Source organism: Notolepis coatsorum, assembly GCF_963971535.1.
Source record: "Notolepis coatsorum genome assembly, chromosome: 16".
Classification (NCBI taxonomy): Eukaryota; Metazoa; Chordata; class Actinopteri; order Aulopiformes; family Paralepididae; genus Notolepis; species Notolepis coatsorum.
Genome location: NC_140180.1, coordinates 26,572,753 through 26,593,705, shown reverse-complemented (window position 1 = coordinate 26,593,705; position 20,953 = coordinate 26,572,753). Strand labels below are relative to the sequence as shown.

Genomic DNA, 20,953 nt, shown 5'->3' with positions numbered 1-20,953 from the left:
AAGAAAAATATTAAATAAAGTACTTGACTATCGTTATAGCTACCATTGTTGTTTTAGACCGCATGCACAGAGAAAATGTCTGAAGTTTGCATTGACTTTGTCTAGAATTAATATGCAGACCGTAGAACTGAAGCCTATACAAACCCATTTGTTCAATAAATCAGTCTACAAGACTACTGTAAAGAAACTATTACAATGTATGCTCACTGCTCAGACAGATATCCCAGCTCGAGAACCCAGAGGTATAGATCATAGAAGTCTGGTCCACAGACTATGTCCTCATGTGATATGCCTAAAAAGAAAACAATCAGTTACATATAGGTAACATGGGGAATGAAAGATACAAATCGAAAAATATTTGGTTTATAGTTTTATTGAAAATGTACATCAACGGAATCAAACTACAATCTTTGTGGCGTGGAAGGGCATTTAACTACAAGAGGTGATGGCTGATGCTAGAAAAATGTATGGCAATTTCTGACACCAAAATGTTACTTTACACTGAGAGAAGTCACGTCCAAAGATCATATTTCATAAACAACAAATCTCCACTTCAATACACAAAATATATCCTTATAAATTATATAAATGCATGAGTATTCTTCAGTATTTCTCCATCCGGGGGTTCAGTTCAACTCCATCTTATAGTATTATTTGGCAAAACGGGTACTGGAATAATAGGTCAGAGCAAATGTACATTGAAAATATGCACGGATCAAACATAACAGTGATAAATGTGAAATAAGAGTGCAAAACTGAGCTGTTAGGGGGTAAAACAAGGGGAATAGAGGTCAAGATCACAGAAATAATGAAATAAAAAAGCGTATGCATGCAAAACACAGAATAGGCTGGTGATTGTTAAAGCACAATGTGTAAAGGGGCATTAAATGTGACTGACATGGTATTCAAGCATGAAGAAGGTTATTTGTCAAATTAAGTGCGAAATGTATACAGATATTGCTTTGGCTTTTTGGAAGATTGTGATGGATTTTTTTTTTTTTTACTTTAGGTTTTGTATAATGATGTCTTAGTAATTCAAGAAAGCTATCCAGAATCGTTTTGTTTCTCAATGCAGACTGAGATTACCTTGCTAAAAATAATAATGAATAAACTGATGGTGTCACCACTCCTTATATAGAACTATATATAGTCCAGCTAGATGACATTCTTGATGATCGATTTTCTTAATCAACAAACCTTCATGTCAGAAGTGTGCTATTTGTGTGTGTGCGCTATTTATACTTCCAGAGCAGCTCACTGTAACTGAATGGCACAGTCATAAAGGCCGACTACAGACTTGTAATGTAATTCTATTTAACAGCTATAATTTAGTTTGAACTGAAATGCAGATCAGATCAAAGGGATACATTGGCTGTGAATCACAGAACTGCATGAAACCCTTGTTGATGATTTTTGTGTTAGTCACAACTGTTGATCCTACTAGTAGAGGAGCGGCCTTGTTTTATGCACCAAGACGGTGAATTCAGCCGTGCTTAGGTTCACACTTGCCTTGGTATACCTCAGTTAAGTTAGTCAAAAATACTATGGTCAGAAATACCATGTGAGCCCACATAAGGCCATATTCAATGAAGCAGACGAGATGGAAGATTGTTTAAAAATACAAAATAAAATAAAAAGATTTAAAAAAAAGGTTGATGCAGTGAGAAAGACAGGGAGAGGTATTGTGTGCTTAGTTCTTGTTGAAGCTGCAATCCCCTCTTCAGGTGGCCAAGACAGATTAAAAGAAGCTAGAGAGAAAGAGACAAACGCTGGTTAGACGGGATGCCCAAGCAGAGGAGTTTACGAGAACTTCAGAATTCAAGAGACAAAGATTAAGAAGTGCAAGGGATACAAAAGCAATAAGAGATTGAAGAGCTTCTCCATCATAAAATACATCATGATTATAGCCATGATTGGACCATATTGCTTCCAGCTTGTGGAGGTGCTTACTTTTATCTGAACAATGAATCAATTTCAGAGAAAGTTCTATTGTAACCAAAAGCTAGCAGATAATACAGCATTTACTCAAATTGGTTGTCTGTATATCAGCAAAGTAAGTAAAATAACAATATACAATAAAAAATACAATAAATATCAAAGTGATTGGAACAACACCTAAGTCCATGACAAGTAAACTATGAACGACTAGAACAAAGAAATGGTGTTATTAGTCATGATAACCACCACAGCAAATCCACAAGAAGACAGATATAAGCAGAGGCAATAAGCAAGAATTAAAGTTGCATAATGAGCATGTGGTTAGAGCAGCTGTGAAATATAGATACAAACAAACAATATTTTCTTGTTAACACATATTATGCAGAGCAGACAATGATTAAGTAACCCAGGAGAATTGGGGTCCACAAAGCCTCTGGTCACCATTGGGCTACTTGATACCCACAAAGGCTGGTCCCATAACAAAGCTTGAGCGCTGAGGACCTACTCAGTGCAGAGCCAGGGATTACTGCAAAGGAAAGTGAATATACACAAAGCAGTGAGCAAGAGATTAAGAGGAGGGTATGGCCAACCCATTGATGTAAAGTTTCACCCAGACACAACCATTCCGTCCTGTGGTCCCAAAAGGAATGAAAGACGAAGAATGTGAGGTTTGATAGTGAGAAGCCTGCACCCTGTGTGGCAATGTGTGAACTGATAGGAATGACAGTTTCATATTTCAATGTGTCAACCAAACAAAATGCATTCACACTTGAACATTTGGATAATCGGGACACAAATGTTGTCTAGCGAATGTTGTCCGACCACCAGATGACATGGAAACATGCACGTTTTAAGAGTTTTGGACATGGAGGCGCCCTCAAAGATCCTGTTTCTGGTAGATCCCACTGTCTTCAAGAGATCAAATTGTGAGGGAGGATGAATTAATTGGAAATAGATAATATTAGTTGACATTCATTTGTCATCTATCAAAGAGTAGATATCCTGTATCTTTTCCTGTAGATTTACAACATAAACTAAAATAATATCTCTGGCCCATGACAACTAACCAAATATTCTTAATCAATAACTGGTAAAATCACCTACATTGTGATATTGATCATACACAATGATTACGGCCACAATTACAATATTTGATGAAAATTGGCCTTTATTTCCTTTTGAGATAAAATTTATTTTAGATATAATACGTACATGCGCAATAATGATCCCCAAATTATTGCTATTTGGGAAATTGGCGTAAAAAATATGCCATATAGCGGTATATAGATTAGAACAAAGGAAATTACAAATGCACTGACAAAAATAATTATCTAATTTGTATATAAAGAAAAGTGCAAACGTGAAGGCTAATACAAGTAAGCACATGAATATGAGGTATGGCAGGAGATGGAGAGAATTATTAGGCTAACATCTATTCATGCACAAGGCTGAGGTGAAACAACACATACAGAGGACACGTTCTGTTGATATGCTGTATATACCAATATCATATAAAGGATTTTGGATGCTTTTGAGCATTGAAATTAGATACATTTATTTTGCCAATACAGGCATATCTTTTAATAATAACAATAATTATTTAACTGATACTGATTTGCTGGTATAGCCTTGTTTCAGAGATTATCTTCCCATAAACAACTTACTTTGGACTTATAAGAGATTTCTGGGACAGTTGTGCAGTTTGAAACAGAAAAAAATGCCAAAATAATTAATTAAATGATTGATTAATACTTGATATCTGAGTAAATAAATTGCATCTTGCACTTATAGATGGTGGTGAATGTGATATTCTTTCCCAGTAGCAGATGGAATCAAATACACTTGGTGACTAACATGTAATGCAAATAGCACATTTTCTACTTCACAAAATTGGATTGGAGTGTCGAAGTAGGGCAATCACGTAGGCTGTCACTAATCTCATAATGAGAAGCAAATATCTGTCAATACTGATGGGCCCCTTTCACAGCAGACATGTTCATTAATCTATATAAATGGTTATACTGTGTTTACACATCTATGATGAGTTAAAATGTCTGCTGTGAAACAGGCCTTCTAGGGGTAAAATTATTGTAGCATTACTAGCGATTCAGCTATATAAATGTATTATATACATTTCACCATCTTTGTGACTGACAAAATCCTGGATTAGCTCTTTTTTTCCCTCTCTTTCTGTGCCTATAATCTAGGTCTGGCGATCTGCCCTACAATCCCAGAAGGGGTCCTGGCTGATGCTTGTTCCACCTTAGCCTCCACACAAACCTGCCCATCACAACGGTAGTCATGTAGGTTAATGTTAAAAGCGCATCTAATCATGCAAAGAACAGCTAAACATACATCAAAAGAGAGAGCAGAATGTACTTTCTATAAAAAAAGCTGAATAATAGCTTGTACAAAACAAAACAAAAAAATATATATATACGAGACAAGCATCATTCTGCCAAAAAAAGGGATGCATTTATAAGTAAAGGATCCCATTCACAGTAATGGCTGGGTTCTTCCACAGAGCAGACATGTAGGGTTGGGATGGGGAAGGGGGGATGAGGGCACTGCTGGGATGATGGGGTGACAAGTCATTCACAGCAGGCTGAGGGGGGAGAGGGGGCACTTTCTACAGGAATCCTGAACTGGAAACGAGAGAGAAGGGCCGTAGAGTTAACACACACACCAATGACATTAACATTTGTGTTAGTATGTTTAAAAAACGTGCGTTTAAGGCAAATCCAACTGAAAGCGGCTTTGCGTGCGAAAAAATGAGAGTGAATCAACTAATTAAATAACTTCATAAAGCTAGGTAGGTAGAAATAGCTAATTCAGCGGAGTCTAAATAGTGTGTTGCTGCTCTGGCTCTGCTATCGGTTCCGAAAGCTTTAATTGTTTGTGTCAGTTCATCTTGCTCACAACTCAATAGACGTCTCACGGGGGACGTTTTCTCCGGCGGCTCCTGTCTCCTCAGTTGTTGCTGCAGCTATAGGATCATCATGAATGGACTATTAATAGAGCGCTCCTAGCTTCATCTGTGTTCTTGCAGGCCGTGGTTCCAGTGAACAAAGCCTTCTAAGATACATTTCTCACTCTGATAAGGCAGGGGATTTTGAATTTTCGAAGCAGCAGTTAAAACCGCTGGCCAGAAAAAGCTTAGCTTCGCAGATCACGTCAACCAGCTTCAGTGCATCCTCCGCAACATCCGGTCATTTAACGTTAGCAACCGAACATGAGATACTTTGGTGAAATTAATTTTCCCTATTGACCCCAGATGCAAGGACAAAGTGGAAAGGCACTGGGGCTTGTCAAAACTACGCAAGGTCTGTTCCCGCTAGCCTGCTCCTCCATCAGCACCAGCAACAGCAGCCGGTTTTCATCACTTTGAACAGTGCTGAGCGAAGCTGAATAATTTACACACGTCTTCCTCTCCCGGCTCTGTCCCGCCCCTCACACAACAGTTGAACCCCAAACAAATAACAACGCTTGGCTCTTGCATCTACATGAGATGGGTGTCATATGGCTGGGAGATCAACAGGACATGTCGTTCCCATGAACGAGGTGGCCAGGGGCCCCGAGGCTGCTCGCCGCACTGGTCTGCGTTCTCGGCTCAGTCCTGAAAGGCTCTTTGTGTCATAGCTTGGCTGAGCAGGGAAGGACTTGGGTGAACCACAGAAGCAGATAATAAACTGGGTGATTTAGAAGCTGCCACAGAGACTGTAAACACTGCCAACCTCAGGATATGATCTACAGTACACTACTGCTGTGGCATATGTCACCAGCGAGTATTAAGACAGGACTGCAACGCATATTAACGTAGCTATGTCACAGAAAATTCCTTTAACCTCCTTAATTTCCCCAAGGGGATCAATAAAATACCTTAAAGGAACACATTATGGGAAATGCGCTTACCGTCTTCTCCAGAGTCAGACAGGAAGATAGATACCAATTTCCCCTCTGTGTGTTCAGTAAAAAGCTATCCAGGCGCAAGCTAGCCTCACTTAGCACAAATTAATAAAAGTGGATATGGACCACTAGCCTAGCTTAAAACTCCAGGAGAGGTATTTTTGGCCAACAACTAGGCTAGCTGGTCCGTGTCCACTTCCATTAATTTGTGTTATGCTAGGCTAGCTGGCAGTCGGATAGCTTTCTACTGAACGCACAGGGAGAGAACATTTGTATCCATCATCTTGTCTGACTCTTGGGAAGACGGTAAGCGCATTAAAACACAACGTCGGAGTGTTCCTTTAAATAGCTTCAACGAACGGGATAACACAGGCTTAAAGTCTTTTAATGATATCCCATTTTAGGTTGTATTTGACGTTCCTTATGTAACGCTAATGAATTAACAACTCGACTAGTTGACGACGGCTGTTGAATAGTTGCGAGTGTTATCGTCATTAGTCAGAGCAGGGAGAGGGCTCGGTGAAGCAGCCTTACCAGGATAAGGTGTCTCATGCAGCATGCACAGCGAGTAGGGAAGGAGTTAACTGGAAAACAACATGGATGCAACGTGGGTGACACAAGCATTCACTAGAGACACATTCATATTGATACAACATGCCGTGCCAAATTACTATGTCTTTTGGTTACTGAAGAAAACCCTTCCGACTTTGGTCGGAATAAATTATTATTATTATTATTATTTTTAAAGCTTTGGATCATTATGAGATTTCAAATTCGAGGCCATAGGCCCTTCAAGAATGAATAACATGATGGGGAATACACTTCAACTTCACTTGGCTTTGCTCAGTAACCCATAAACATAAAGCAAACTGGGGGACAAAGAACCCCAAGGAGGACAGCTGCCCGGTTGGAAGTAGAATATCCAATGAGAGCTCAGAGAGAAATGACAGTGGCTGGGAAGAAAACAATTTAGAGGCAAACAAAACCTTTTCAGTGCAAGTGTCTTCTTCCTTTCTAACAGTCTGGGAGTCACGTCAGCTTAAATGCACACACAACCAGGAGTGATTACAAACATCGTCAACAACATGTTGTAACCATCATAGTAGAGCATGTGGTCCGGGGGGAAATTAAGCCTCATATCTGGCCGCAAACACTGACGTTAAGCGTAGTGCAGTATAGATACAATCATTATTTTTTAAGTATTCTGTAGCCCAAGGATTTAACAAGCTGGACAAACCTTTAAAAAAAAAAAAAAATGTAATGTTGGCCTGAGCAGCATTATACATTTTACAGCTATCCAGAGATATCATTTAGGCATTCATATTGTGATCGATAATATGGGGAGGAAAATGAAACTTAACGGAGATAAGGAGCAGAGGATGAGTCACGGCGGGTTGCTCAGCCTTCGTCCGAGCCTTCATCTATCCTTCCATTCCCACCTAATCTGAGTCAGCTCAGCTTGATTATTGATAACCAGTCAAGAGGGAAACCACTCAGTGCTCAGTGACATTAATCTAGCTGGAACACATGCACACAACGTAAATGGAAAGCTTAGAGGAATACTATGACATTTTACATTTTATGTTGGTTATTTGTCTTAATCAGGTACTCGTCACATTAAGGGCGGGGAATTCTATATTTGTTCTTTAGTTTCCTTAGATTTGCTTCTTTGCATTATTAGCATTCCCCGTCATACCACGGGGCACGACTAGCTCTAAAGGCTGATTTATGCTAGGGTGCTCCACAATTTTGCTCAACATTTCTCTTTGATGTCGTGCACCCCCAGAATTGTGTTGAAACCCCAGAATATACCGTCATATATTGTTGCACAGAGTGGATGAAATGCCAATCTTGCCGTTTCATTCATCTTTCATTTTAGCTGTAGCTAGCATTTGTATACATGGAGGAAAAATGGGCAGAGCAAATAAACAAAAACAGTCAAATATCTCACTGAGTGGACCTAGGGCCTAGGCGGTCATCTACATAAACTGACTGACAAGTTAGCTATCATCCCGAACCCATTCATACTAGCCGTGCCCCTGTCTTTCAATGAGGAATGCTAACAATGCTAAGTATTTTTAGGGAAACCCACACGCAGAGTTGGTCATCATTTCACCGTCAGGCCGTGTGACGTACAGGCGTAGTAGAGCTCTGCGTGGCGTGAGAAACAGAAGGACAAAATGCAGAAACCTTTCCTCCCCTAACATATGGGGGCGGAAAGATTTTAAACATTTTGCGTCCCAAACGAGTCCTAGGACCAAGGCTCATAAATACACACTTGCACTACAATCGTGCGGAGAGACCCACTACAGGGATCCCCATGACCTGTCGTGGGTCCCCCACCCATAGATTAAGAAACACTACCCTGTGTGATATGACCTGTCGTGGGTCCACTCCCCACCCATAGATTAAGAAACACTACCCTGCTGTGTGATATGCATCTGGTGAAAAAAAAAAATAACCAACTAAAATTCTAAATGTCACAGCATGTAGTAAAGAGTATGTGTTTGTGCAAAAGGCTAATGCTGCACGTCTGACAGTGCAGACAGTAACTGTGGTGTCAAACAAGTAAGCTATAACACACATAAGACAAATTGACAATTAATATCGACACGTATCCCACCATAAACCTTTAAGACAAATACAGATGATTGCATGCTATTACAGATAATGTTTTGGAAATGATCATTTGATCTTGTAAACAACATCTTGGGACTGGTAATACTGTTCTAGCCACGGCCCCCTCTTTAAGGTCATAGTATCCCGCCTGCTTCACCCGTCACAGCGGCTAGTGGGCACCTACAGTAACGACTGGCTGTGTGAGGATGTGAAACTTCGAGGACAACGACGCTACTTACTTTTTCCTCTCTTTGTCCCTCTTGAGAGTGGTGGAGCCCCCTGCCTGCTGCGCTTGGCTTAGCAGGAGCTCAGCGGCAGTCTTTCTCTGTTTGAACATGTTCAGCTCGTCGTCCAGGGATTTCCTCTTGTCCTCCACCTTCTTCTTCTCGTCCTGGTGCATCTTCTTCAGGCGGTCAAACTTCTCATGGAGCTGTCGGGGGAATACAGGGATATAGAGGAGATGCAACATGTATTTTCTGCCATTTACATCCCCCAATTTAGTCTTTATTGATCTCTTCCTGGTCGCTGCGCTGCCCTACTGTCAGTCTGGGGAGGGTGTGTAGACTATCCCATGCTGCCCTACTGTCAGTCTGGGGAGGGTGTAGACTACCACATGCTGCCCTACTGTCAGTCTGGGGAGGGTGTAGACTACCACATGCTGCCCTACTGTCAGTCTGGGGAGGGTGTAGACTACCACATGCTGCCCTACTGTCAGTCTGGGGAGGGTGTAGACTACCACATGCTGCCCTACTGTCAGTCTGGGGAGGGTGTAGAGTAGACTATCACATACTGCCCTACTGTCAGTCTGGGGAGGGTGAAGAGTAGACTATCACATACTGCCCTACTGTCTGTCTGGGGAGGGTGTAGAGTAGACTATCACATACTGCCCTACTGTCAGTCTGGGGAGGGTGAAGAGTAGACTATCACATACTGCCCTACTGTCAGTCTGGGGAGGGTGAAGAGTAGACTATCACATACTGCCCTACTGTCTGTCTGGGGAGGGTGTAGACTACCACATGCTGCCCTACTGTCAGTCTGGGGAGGGTGTAGACTATCACATGCTGCCCTACTGTCAGTCTGGGGAGGGTGTAGACTATCACATACTGCCCTACTGTCTGTCTGGGGAGGGTGCAGAGTAGACTATCACATACTGCCCTACTGTCAGTCTGGGGAGGGTGTAGACTATCACATACTGCCCTACTGTCAGTCTGGGGAGGGTGTAGACTACCACATACTGCCCTACTGTCAGTCTGGGGAGGGTGTAGACTATCACATACTGCCCTACTGTCAGTCTGGGGAGGGTGTAGACTATCACATACTGCCCTACTGTCAGTCTGGGGAGGGTGTAGACTATCACATACTGCCCTACTGTCTGTCTGGGGAGGGTGTAGAGTAGACTATCACATACTGCCCTACTGTCTGTCTGGGGAGGGTGCAGAGTAGACTATCACATACTGCCCTACTGTCTGTCTGGGGAGGGTGTAGAGTAGACTACCACATGCTGCCATACTGTCTGTCTGGGGAGGGTGAAGAGTAGACTATCACATACTGCCCTACTGTCTGTCTGGGGAGGGTGTAGACTACCACATGCCTCCTCCGATACACGTAGAGTCGCCAGCCGCTTCTTTCCACCCGACAACGAGGAGTCTCACAGTGAGAGCGCAACGCACGCAGAGGTTCACGCCATCTCCCCCCAGATCCCCTCCCCGCTGAACAGGCGCCCCCGACCGACCAGCAGGAGTCGCTATTGCAACGACCGGGACTCCTACCCTCACCGGCTTCCCACCCGCGAACACTGTCGATTGCGTTCGTAGGGACGACTGACTGAGCCGGAGGTACCGCTGCCGGGAATTGAACCCCAGGTCTCTGCCATGGTACTGGCGAGTGCTTAGACCTCTACACACTACCCAGCCACCCCAGAAGCCAGCTTTAAGTAGCTACGAAGAGACCTCCACACTACACTGCACACACACATATACATGCACGCACACACACACACACACACACACACACACACACACACACACACACACACACACACACACACACACACACACGCACCTCTTTCTCTGCCTCCTTTAGCTCAGCCTCCTTCTCCTTCACTCTCTGGACAAACATCTGTCTCATCTCCTCCTCCTTCTTCTGGAGCTCCCCCATGAACTCGTTCCTCTTGGCCTCATAGGTCTCCTGCAGGCTGGGAGAGACAGGGCGGAGACACAATATCAATGACTATTATCATGACTCATGTCAGTAATGATATATTCTACAGTAATTTATTGTGCTTGAATTTGTTATAAACACAAATATGATTAGCAAGTGTACAATTAATTTATGCAATATTGGTTGACTCAATTGGTCGGTGGGAAGAGGAAACACCCAATGACTTAAATGTTGAAAAACAACAAGCAGAACATTCTACCATAATTAAAAACTCTAATTATTCCACCCGCTGTGTAACCGACCACCGTGGTTGAATTAGTGGTCGCTCATTGTAATTAGGTAATTTTTCTATTTCACTTTATGAACATAATGTTGTGCTTTGTGTAATGTTTTGCATATATTCAGTTATTGCAGAACTGTTCTCATCACTTTTGTACCTATTACAATTTAAAAAAAGAATTGAAATAAATCGAACCATGGTCAGTATGTACGATTTTATAAAGGCATCGAATTGTTGCCTAAATAATCAGAAACAAATCGTTGTTGTGCAGCGGTGGCTTAAAAAAATAAGACAAGCCTTTGCCGGTTCGAGTCTTGTTGGACTGGGTTGGTTAAAGCAAACTCCCCTCCTTCAAGACCGTCGAAGTATCCTTAAGCAAGGCACCCCAAGCTGGTCTGACAGGGCTGCTCAGTGGCTGAGTGGAAGTCAGTGGTTGTACTGGGCAGCTCATAGGTGTGAATGAGTTGCAACTGTGAGTGTGAAGCTGGCGGGCATTACTGGTAAAGTCCATGTGTGCTGAGTCAGTGAAACTACCCTGGGGGTAAATAAAGACTCCTACCTGAAGGGCTGTCTGTCTGTCTGTCCTACCCTGGGGGTAAATAAAGGCTCCTACCTGAAGGGCTGTCTGTCTGTCCTACCCTGGGGGTAAATAAAGGCTCCTACCTGAAGGGCTGTCTGTCTGTCCTACCTACCCTGGGGGTAAATAAAGGCTCCTACCTGTAGGGCTTGCCGTCCTACCCTGGGGGTAAATAAAGGCTCCTACCTGTAGGGCTTGCCGTCCTACCCTGGGGGTAAATAAAGACTCCTACCTGAAGGGCTTGCTGTCAGGGTCTGTGTCCTTGAAGCCCATCTCCTCCAGTTTGCAGCGCCTGTAGAGCTCGTAGTGGCGCGTGTGGGTCTGTTCCCTCAGGTCCTCCATGTTCACCCGGATCAGCATCTCCCTCAGCTTCACGAAGTCACAGTGGCTCTCGTTCTCCACTGTCAGTGACGTCACACAATGACACAAGGTACTTGCCATGAGGACACGTCGAATGGATCCATTCACACATAGTGATATTATCGGCATATATTATCAGTACACATTTCACCAGTAATGTACCAATAACAAAATGATATATTTTGGCACAATAGTTTATGATTATTTTCATATTTACACTGGAAAAAGACCAATTTCGTACAAAAACACAATGCATGTTGGTTAAGTATGTTCTAGAATCCCATTTGGCATTCAATGATGCCCCTCGTCTCAATTACAATTCAACATAATTTATGATAAGCCAACCCTGAGGAAAGGTTTCTATGTCTATCTTCCATATGATAGACAAGGACAATCTATTTGGAGAATCTATTTTAGATTGTATATTGTATTGTATTGTATATTCCTCTTTTACTTACATTTCTACTTACTTTTTTACTTACTGTATGAAGCACACTCTCAGGGGCTCATACAGAACCAAGCATTTCACCATAAAGTACATGTATTTTATTGTGACAACTAATATAAACAAACTTGAAACTTGAACATATATTAGATATAGTTACCCCCCCCCCCCCCCCCACAGACACAGAAATTCAGTATCAGACAGGTCGTCCTGTTTGGCACAGCTAGTAATACGGATGCATCATCAGTGAACAGAGTGATTCATAGAACCACTCGTGCAGCGTGCAGCTAGCAGAGTGTGTTCATGTCCTGTGGGCAGCCTACTGATGAGTTGGATTAAAAAATCAAGCTTGAGTGCCCCCACTAACATTGGCTGTGAGGGTGCGCGCGCACACACACACACACAGAGTCAGGGGCGAAGCACAATGTCAGAGGAAGCCTCAGGCCAGAACTATTGTATTGAACCCTTTCACTGCCACACTACAGAAGGTTAACCCTTTACTATCACACTACCGACGGTTACCGTCGGTAGCGTGATAGTAAAGGGTTAGCCTTCTGTAGTGTGGCAGTGAAAGGGTTAACCGGCTGTTGTGTGGCAGTGAATGGGTTAACCATCTGTGCATTGTCGCAGTGAAAGGGTTAAGCTTGAACTAGCCCCATGTGCCCGTGCTTCATGTGCTCCGCGGCCCCAAACCCCCACTCGGTCTCCCATAAGATAACAGCTGAGAAGCATGAGGGAGGTATCATATAGCCCAATACTAGATTCTCATAACTCGAGCCTCCCTGTCCTGGCCCGTGACATAGGCACTCTTATTACTCTTGTAATCAATTAAAAATGCTTTTTCTTTTCCTTTAGTTGTAAGCCTTTTCATTTGAATTATTAATTAAGTCTTACATGTGTAGCAAACAGCAGAGACGTACTCATTGAATACGTGTTTTATGCATGAATTCTAGGCGTAATTACTCTTGCTGTTTGTGTTCAGAATGTTATATGGGCCTATAATGTGGCGTATGTGCTTTTATTGTCTGGGTTTCACCATCAGTAGCATTTGATTAATACAATGTAACACTCAGATAAACTCCTCTTCTCTCTTCAGGCGCACTTTTGAAATATTTTAATCCCACCCCTGCAAATCCTGGGCCACCTGCAGATACCTTCTCCACCCCAGAACCTCCCAGCGATGCAGCATCAAGTGCTCCTGTCCCCTCCACCTCAGACAAGCCCAGTGATGTAGCATCAAGCGCTCCTGTCCCCTCCACCTCAGACAAGCCCAGTGATGTAGCATCAAGCGCTCCTGTCCCCTCCACCTCAGACAAGCCCAGTGATGTAGCATCAAGCGCTCCTGTCCCCTCCACCTCAGACAAGCCCAGTGATGTAGCATCAAGCGCTCCTGTCCCCTCCACCTGAAACAAGCCCAGTGATGCAGCATCAAGCGCTCCTGTCCCCTCCACCTGAGACAAGCCCAGTGATGCAGCATCAAGCGCTCCTGTCCCCTCCGCCTGAGACAAGCCCAGTGATGTAGCATCAAGCGCTCCTGTCCCCTCCGCCTGAGACAAGCCCAGTGATGTAGCATCAAGCGCTCCTGTCCCCTCCGCCTGAGACAAGCCCAGTGATGTAGCATCAAGCGCTCCTGTCCCCTCCGCCTGAAACAAGCCCAGTGATGCAGCATCAAGCGCTCCTGTCCCCTCCGCCTGAGACAAGCCCAGTGATGTAGCATCAAGCGCTCCTGTCCCCTCCGCCTGAGACAAGCCCAGTGATGTAGCATCAAGCGCTCCTGTCCCCTCCGCCTGAGACAAGCCCAGTGATGTAGCATCAAGTGCTCCTGTCCCCTCCGCCTGAGACAAGCCCAGTGATGTAGCATCAAGCGCTCCTGTCCCCTCCGCCTGAGACAAGCCCAGTGATGTAGCATCAAGCGCTCCTGTCCCCTCCGCCTGAGACAAGCCCAGTGATGTAGCATCAAGCGCTCCTGTCCCCTCTGCCTGAGACAAGCCCAGTGATGCAGCATCAAGCGCTCCTGTCCCCTCCGCCTGAGACAAGCCCAGTGATGTAGCATCAAGCGCTCCTGTCCCCTCCGCCTGAGACAAGCCCAGTGATGCAGCATCACTCATCTACAAAAAGGCTGCAGCAATAGACCCTGCTGACTGGTCATCTGTTTTAACTAATATGGTGAGAACAGAGATGGAGGACTGTATCAAATCAAAAACCGTTTGAGTGTATGAACACAATTATTTTGGTGGTGGAATTAGCTGTGGTGCAAGGGGCACCAGCTAGAATCTTGCCTAGGGCACCCAAATTGGTCAGGGACGGCTACGACCAGCTAGGATTACTGTACTGTAACAATTGACAACATACTCAAAACAGATTCATGTTTCGCAATAGACCTTCAGGTAAATCAATAACAAAATCAATTGAGTCATCGTCTGTGACAATCGATTTCCCCCCACGTCTCAGCAACACACAGTGAATGTCACCACTGAGAGCTGACGTAGCTCATGCATAGTGTAGACTCTAGGGCTGTCCCCGACTAAGGATTTGGATGGTCGACTATGATTGGCCAAAATGTGCCGTTAAGTCGACTATTGGTTGACAAAAAAAATTAAATAAAAAAAACAATATTTAAAAAAAAAATTATATTTATTTTTATTTTTTATCATTCCATTTGGGCTGTGGGGGGTGCTTAATGTCTGAAGGAGTCGACTGAAGGCTTCTTGTCCTCTGCAAAAGCATGCAATTGGTCCACTGATGGATACATCTTGATATTTGTCTAGTCTAGTGTGTTCATTAGATGGGTGAAATCCTCTTTCAGTGCCTCTGTGCCTGTTTTCGTAGGCAGTTAACCTCTGGTATGCGTGCCATTAGCATTAGACACGCTTCTATGCCTCTTTTCTTTTGGAAAGAATGATAATTTTTATTTTTTTTTATGTATAATTATTATTATAATATTTGTTTTACTATTCGACTAAGAGGTTGGTTAGTCGACTACGGCTCCTTTCGACCGATTAGTTGACTAATCGACTAATAGGGGTCAGCCCTAGTAGACTCTATAGTATAGACTCTATAGTGTAGACTCTATAGTGTAGACTCTATAGTGTGGACTCTATAGTATAGACTCTATAGTGTAGGCGGTGAAGGCGGCAGGCAGGATCGTTGGGACTCCTCTACCAAACATCACCTCCGTCTTCACCTCCCGCTGCCTCCACCGCTCCAAATGTATCATCAACGACCAGTCTCACCCAGCACATCACCTCTTTCAGCTCCTTCCCTCAAGGAGGAGATACCAGTCCATACATGCCAAGAGTACAAGATTTAAGAACAGCTTTTTCCCCCAAGCAGTCAGACTGTTAAATGCTCATTGATGTGCACCATGCACTTACTTGGACCTGATAATCACTGATTACCACCCACCATGCACTTTATTATTTAAAATATTCTGTTATGTACAGTGTTATATGTGTTATGTGTTCATGTATGTATATATTGTATATTGTACTACGGTCTGTGGGAGCTCCCCTGAAATTTCGTTGTATACTGTGCAATGACAATTAAAAGTATATTCTATTCTATTCTATTCTAGACTCTGTATAGCGTGGACTCTATAGTATAGACTCTATAGTGTAGACTCTCTATAGCGTAGACTCTATAGTGTAGACTCTATATTGTAGACTCTATAGTGTAGACTCTCTATAGCGTAGACTCTATAGTGTAGACTCTATATTGTAGACTCTATAGTGTGGACTGTGGACTCTATAGTGTAGACTCTCTATAGCGTAGACTCTATAGTGTAGACTCTATAGTGTAGACTCTATATTGTAGACTCTATAGTGTAGACTCTATATTGTAGACTCTATAGTGTAGACTCTATATTGTAGACTCTATAGTGTAGACTCTCTATAGCGTAGACTCTATAGTGTAGACTCTATATTGTAGACTCTATAGTGTGGACTGTGGACTCTATAGTGTAGACTCTCTATAGTGTAGACTCTATAGTGTACTTTATAGTGTAGACTCTATAGTGTACTCTATAGTGTGGACTCTCTATAGTGTAGATAATGTACTCTATAGTGTAGACTCTATAGTGTACTTTATAGTGTAGACTCTATAGTGTAGACTCTCTATAGTGTGTAGACTCTATAGTGTAGACTCTCTATAGTGTGTAGACTCTATAGTGTAGACTCTATAGTGTAGATAATGTAGACTCTATAGTGTAGACTCTATAGTGTAGATAATGTAGACTCTATAGTGTAGACTCTATAGTGTAGATAATGTAGACTCTATAGTGTAGACTCTCTATAGTGTAGACTCTATAGTGTAGACTCTCTATAGTGTAGACTCTCTATAGTGTAGACTCTCTATAGTGTCTCTATAGTGTAGACTCTATAGTGTAGACTCTCTATAGTGTAGACTCTCTATAGTGTCTCTATAGTGTAGACTCTATAGTGTAGACTCTCTATAGTGTCTCTATAGTGTCTCTATAGTGTAGACTCTATAGTGTAGACTCTCTATAGTGTAGACTCTATAGTGTAGACTCTCTATAGTGTAGACTCTCTATATTGTCTCTATAGTGTAGACTCTCTATAGTGTAGACTCTCTATAGTGTCTCTATAGTGTAGACCTGGGGTGCCCAACCTTTTTTTAACCAAGATCTACCTTTTAATTTATCACCTAGCAGAGAGCTACCAGCCAAAATTGTATATTGTAAGCCGTCATTTGAGGCTTTATAAAAGCAGCATAATGAACACAAATCTGTCAGTGCCGAGTCCGACCTCATCTTAAATAACAAACAGCATTGCTTGTTGTAGTTAACAAGGAGAGGCAGAGTTGATTTTGCAAAAAACTTTTTTTTTTATATACCGGTATATATATAATCTAATTTTATTAATCGAGATCTACTTGAAATCAGCCCGCGATCTAACTCTCTATAGTGTAGACTCTATAGTGTAGACTCTCTATAGTGTAGACTCTCTATAGTGTCTCTATAGTGTAGACTCTCTATAGTGTAGACTCTCTATAGTGTCTCTATAGTGTAGACTCTCTATAGTGTAGAATCTCTATAGTGTAGAGTCTCTATAGTGTAGACTCTCTATAGTGTAGACTCTATATAGTGTAGACTCTCTATAGTGTAGACTCTATAGTGTAGACTCTCTATAGTGTAGACTCTCTATAGTGTGGACTCTCTATAGTGTAGACTCTCTATAGTGTAGACTCTCTATAGTGTAGACTCTCTATAGTATAGACTCTCTATAGTGTAGACTCTCTATAGTGTCTCTATAGTGTAGACTCTCTATAGTGTAGACTCTCTATAGTGTAGACTCTCTATAGTGTCTCTATAGTGTAGACTCTCTATAGTGTAGACTCTCTATAGTGTAGACTCTATATAGTGTCTCTATAGTGTACTCTCTATAGTGTCTCTATAGTGTGGACTCTCTATAGTGTGGACTCTCTATAGTGTAGACTCTCTATAGTGTAGACTCTCTATAGTGTAGACTCTCTATAGTGTAGACTCTCTATAGTGTAGACTCTCTATAGTGTCTCTATATAGTGTAGACTCTCTATAGTGTCTCTATAGTGTGGACTCTCTATAGTGTAGACTCATAGTGTAGACTCTCTATAGTGTAGACTCTCTATAGTGTAGACTCTCTATAGTGTAGACTCTATATAGTGTAGACTCTCTATAGTGTAGACTCTCTATAGTGTCTCTATAGTGTAGACTCTCTATAGTGTCTCTATAGTGTAGACTCTCTATAGTGTCTCTATAGTGTAGACTCTCTATAGTGTCTCTATAGTGTAGACTCTCTATAGTGTCTCTATAGTGTAGACTCTCTATAGTGTCTCTATAGTGTAGACTCTATAGTGTAGACTCTCTATAGTGTCTCTATAGTGTAGACTCTCTATAGTGTAGACTCTCTATAGTGTAGACTCTCTATAGTGTCTCTATAGTGTAGACTCTCTATAGTGTAGACTCTCTATAGTGTAGACTCTCTATAGTGTCTCTCTAGTGTAGACTCTATAGTGTAGACTCTCTAGTCTCTATAGTGTAGACTCTCTATAGTGTAGACTCTCTATAGTGTACTCTCTATAGTGTAGACTCTCTATAGTGTCTCTATAGTGTAGACTCTCTATAGTGTAGACTCTCTATAGTGTAGACTCTCTATAGTGTAGACTCTCTATAGTGTAGACTCTCTATAGTGTAGACTCTCTATAGTATACTATAGACTGTAGAGCAGCAGAGTGGGTGGTGGTGCTGCCGCTGGAGGAGGTTATATAAGCAGCTTCACGCTGCAGCTGTTACAGTCACAGGGGGGGGGGGTCAAACCGATGGGATCTCCCCTTCATTTCCTGTGTGTGTGACCGAGGCTCTTACCCTGCACCGTGCCCCAGGGGTACTGCCGTGCCTTCACCATCTTGTTCCCGATCTTCACCTCCTCCGTGCTCCCCACCACGGCAAACGGCAAATGACCCTGTGGAGCAGAAAGGGACAGTTCTGTCGCACCACCTCGGAGACTCGCTTCCGTTGCCGTTCCCGTACTTCGGAACAATCTATTAAAAAAACGTTTTAATCGCATCTAAAAGATCCACTTTTTTCCCCCTCTTGCTTTTAAGTGCAGTTTGAGAGGTTGCCCTACTTTTCTTTATATCCTATTTTATTATTTGACTCTATTGGATACTAGGAGGAGACATTTAGACATGTGAGACTCATTTCCAGAAGACAGTGGGAGCTGTTGTGAAAACATAGCGATGATGACGCCGCGGGGCCCTCGGTCAGAGGCAGAGCTCGCGGGTCAGACCGGCCGGGGGCCCAGAGTAATAATGAACTAATGCAATCAGCGAGGGGACAGGGGGGGGGGACGGGGGGGATGGGGGAACGCATTGGCCTGTGTCGTTCCCCCGCGGGCCAGTTCATCGAGCCCCCGGTTCGTTTGTCAGCAGCAGACAAAGGGCTCTTTTCCCACACTGTCGACTTCCTGCAGTCAGTGTGAGTCGGCTGTTTGTGCTGCTCTGGACGCACCCCTCCCAGCGCCACGCGGCTTCCTGACCGCAGCGCTGCACACAGATGGTGCTTGTCCTGCTGCTCCTCGACTGTGTCGGGTCAGGACCATGGCTGGGATTCAGTCCAATCAATAAATAAGAATAAGTCAATAAATAATATATCATTATTTTGTGATTTTATCGGTGGGGTGGGAAGCAGAATCTCACACCTTTCTGTTTATAGGAATCATAACCTCTCTTTTATACTTTTTATTTTATATACCAATTCCCTTCCTGGTCACTGCGCTGCCCTACTGTCGGTCTGGGGAGGGTGTAGAACTACCACATGCCTCCTCTGAGTCGCCAGCCGCTTCTTGTCACCCGACAGCGAGGAGTTTCACTGGGAGAAGCTGTATTCACGGCACGCCATCTCCCCCCAGATCCCCGCCCCACTGAACAGGCCAGTAGGAGTCGCTGTTGCAATGACCAGGCCTCGTATACCACCCGCTTCTCACCAGCAAACACTGACAATATTGTGTTTGTAGGAACGTCTGATCAAAAGTACCGCTGCCGGGTATTGAACCTGGGTCTCAAAGTGCTTAGACCTCTACACGGCCCAGACCCCATCTCCATTATACAAAATAGTCAAATGTAAGACATAGGGCTGGGACTTTATCGCATTAATTTCTATTAATTAACTACAGAAAGAATTCAAAGTAAAAAAAAATTTATGCATTTAATCGCATGATGATTTTTCTTTATTGTGTAAGAATGTTACCTTTCAAAGGAGACCAGACTCACGCATGTGCTATAAGTATAAAGTATAATACATTTTTTTTTCCTTAGTCTGGTTTGTTCATAAAAAAATATTTAATAAGAGAAATTGAGATCAATCAAGAGGTTTTTTCCCCAATGGTCAACTGTTCTGGAATGTACTTGAAAGTACTGCATTTTACTTTTACCTCGAAAGTGCTTGAGTTTACAAAAGGTCCTTTGCGCTATATATATATTATTCCTAAAATTGCTGCACTTTGTTAAAAATTGCATTGATCTGTTGGTCTGTGTAGTAGCTAATACAGGATGTTGCTGCTTAAACGTATGTATAATGTATATTCATTGATTCACTCGTATACCAAAATTCATTTGAATTGAACATTTTTGCTTTTCGCATTAAATATTGATATGCGATTAAAATGTGATTAATTTCGATTAATTAACCGGTTCTGCGCCAAAAATGAGTTAACTCGTTATAGCCCGCCAATCGAATTCTGCCAACAACGAGTAAACTCGTTATTGGATCGTTATTTCTTTTATTCGCTATTTCCATTCATAATTCATCCTGCTATGCTGTGGGAATGTTTCGCACTCTGTCTGAGATCGCAATGGCCCGATACCGTCACCTGGTGGTATGCGGCCGATGTTGCACTTACTTTCTGAAGGAAGCTTGACTCTGTGCATCAGTGAATGTCTTCCGGGCAGAGTTATCTTGTAACATGGATCAAGATACACACTCGATTGCATTGAATCGCCTTCGGGACGCCAGAATCATTATGCTTTTGGGGGTTATGGCGTTGGCCAAATGGACATACGATCTAGCAGATGGCAATCAAATAATTGGAATATTCTTTTTGCAGTCTCATCAGCCAGAGGTAAGAGCAATCTAATGTTAATTTCAGCTTGATTGTCCATTGCCATCATTGCC

The 20,953-nt window shown here is 42.9% G+C and overlaps 1 protein-coding gene across 4 annotated transcripts in view; it reads right to left on the bottom strand.

Annotated features, from left to right (window-relative positions):
• Positions 1-366: 366 nt before the first annotated feature.
• septin6 (septin 6) overlaps positions 367-20,953 on the bottom strand; it is a 36,343-nt gene continuing 15,756 nt past the window's right edge. Inside the window, exons 6-11 of one of the 4 annotated variants that reach the window (XM_084332509.1) lie at positions 18,647-18,743; positions 11,713-11,881; positions 10,525-10,657; positions 8,703-8,893; positions 6,831-6,882; positions 367-4,583 (exon numbers count right to left, since the gene is read on the bottom strand). In XM_084332509.1, the coding sequence (XP_084188635.1) occupies positions 6,879-6,882; positions 8,703-8,893; positions 10,525-10,657; positions 11,713-11,881; positions 18,647-18,743 (594 nt within the window). In that variant the 3' untranslated portion in view covers positions 367-4,583; positions 6,831-6,878. Of the gene's footprint in view, positions 4,584-6,378; positions 6,429-6,830; positions 6,883-8,702; positions 8,894-10,524; positions 10,658-11,712; positions 11,882-18,646; positions 18,744-20,953 lie in introns of all 4 variants that reach the window. The other 3 variants (XM_084332510.1, XM_084332507.1, XM_084332508.1) reach the window with 3 other exon arrangements.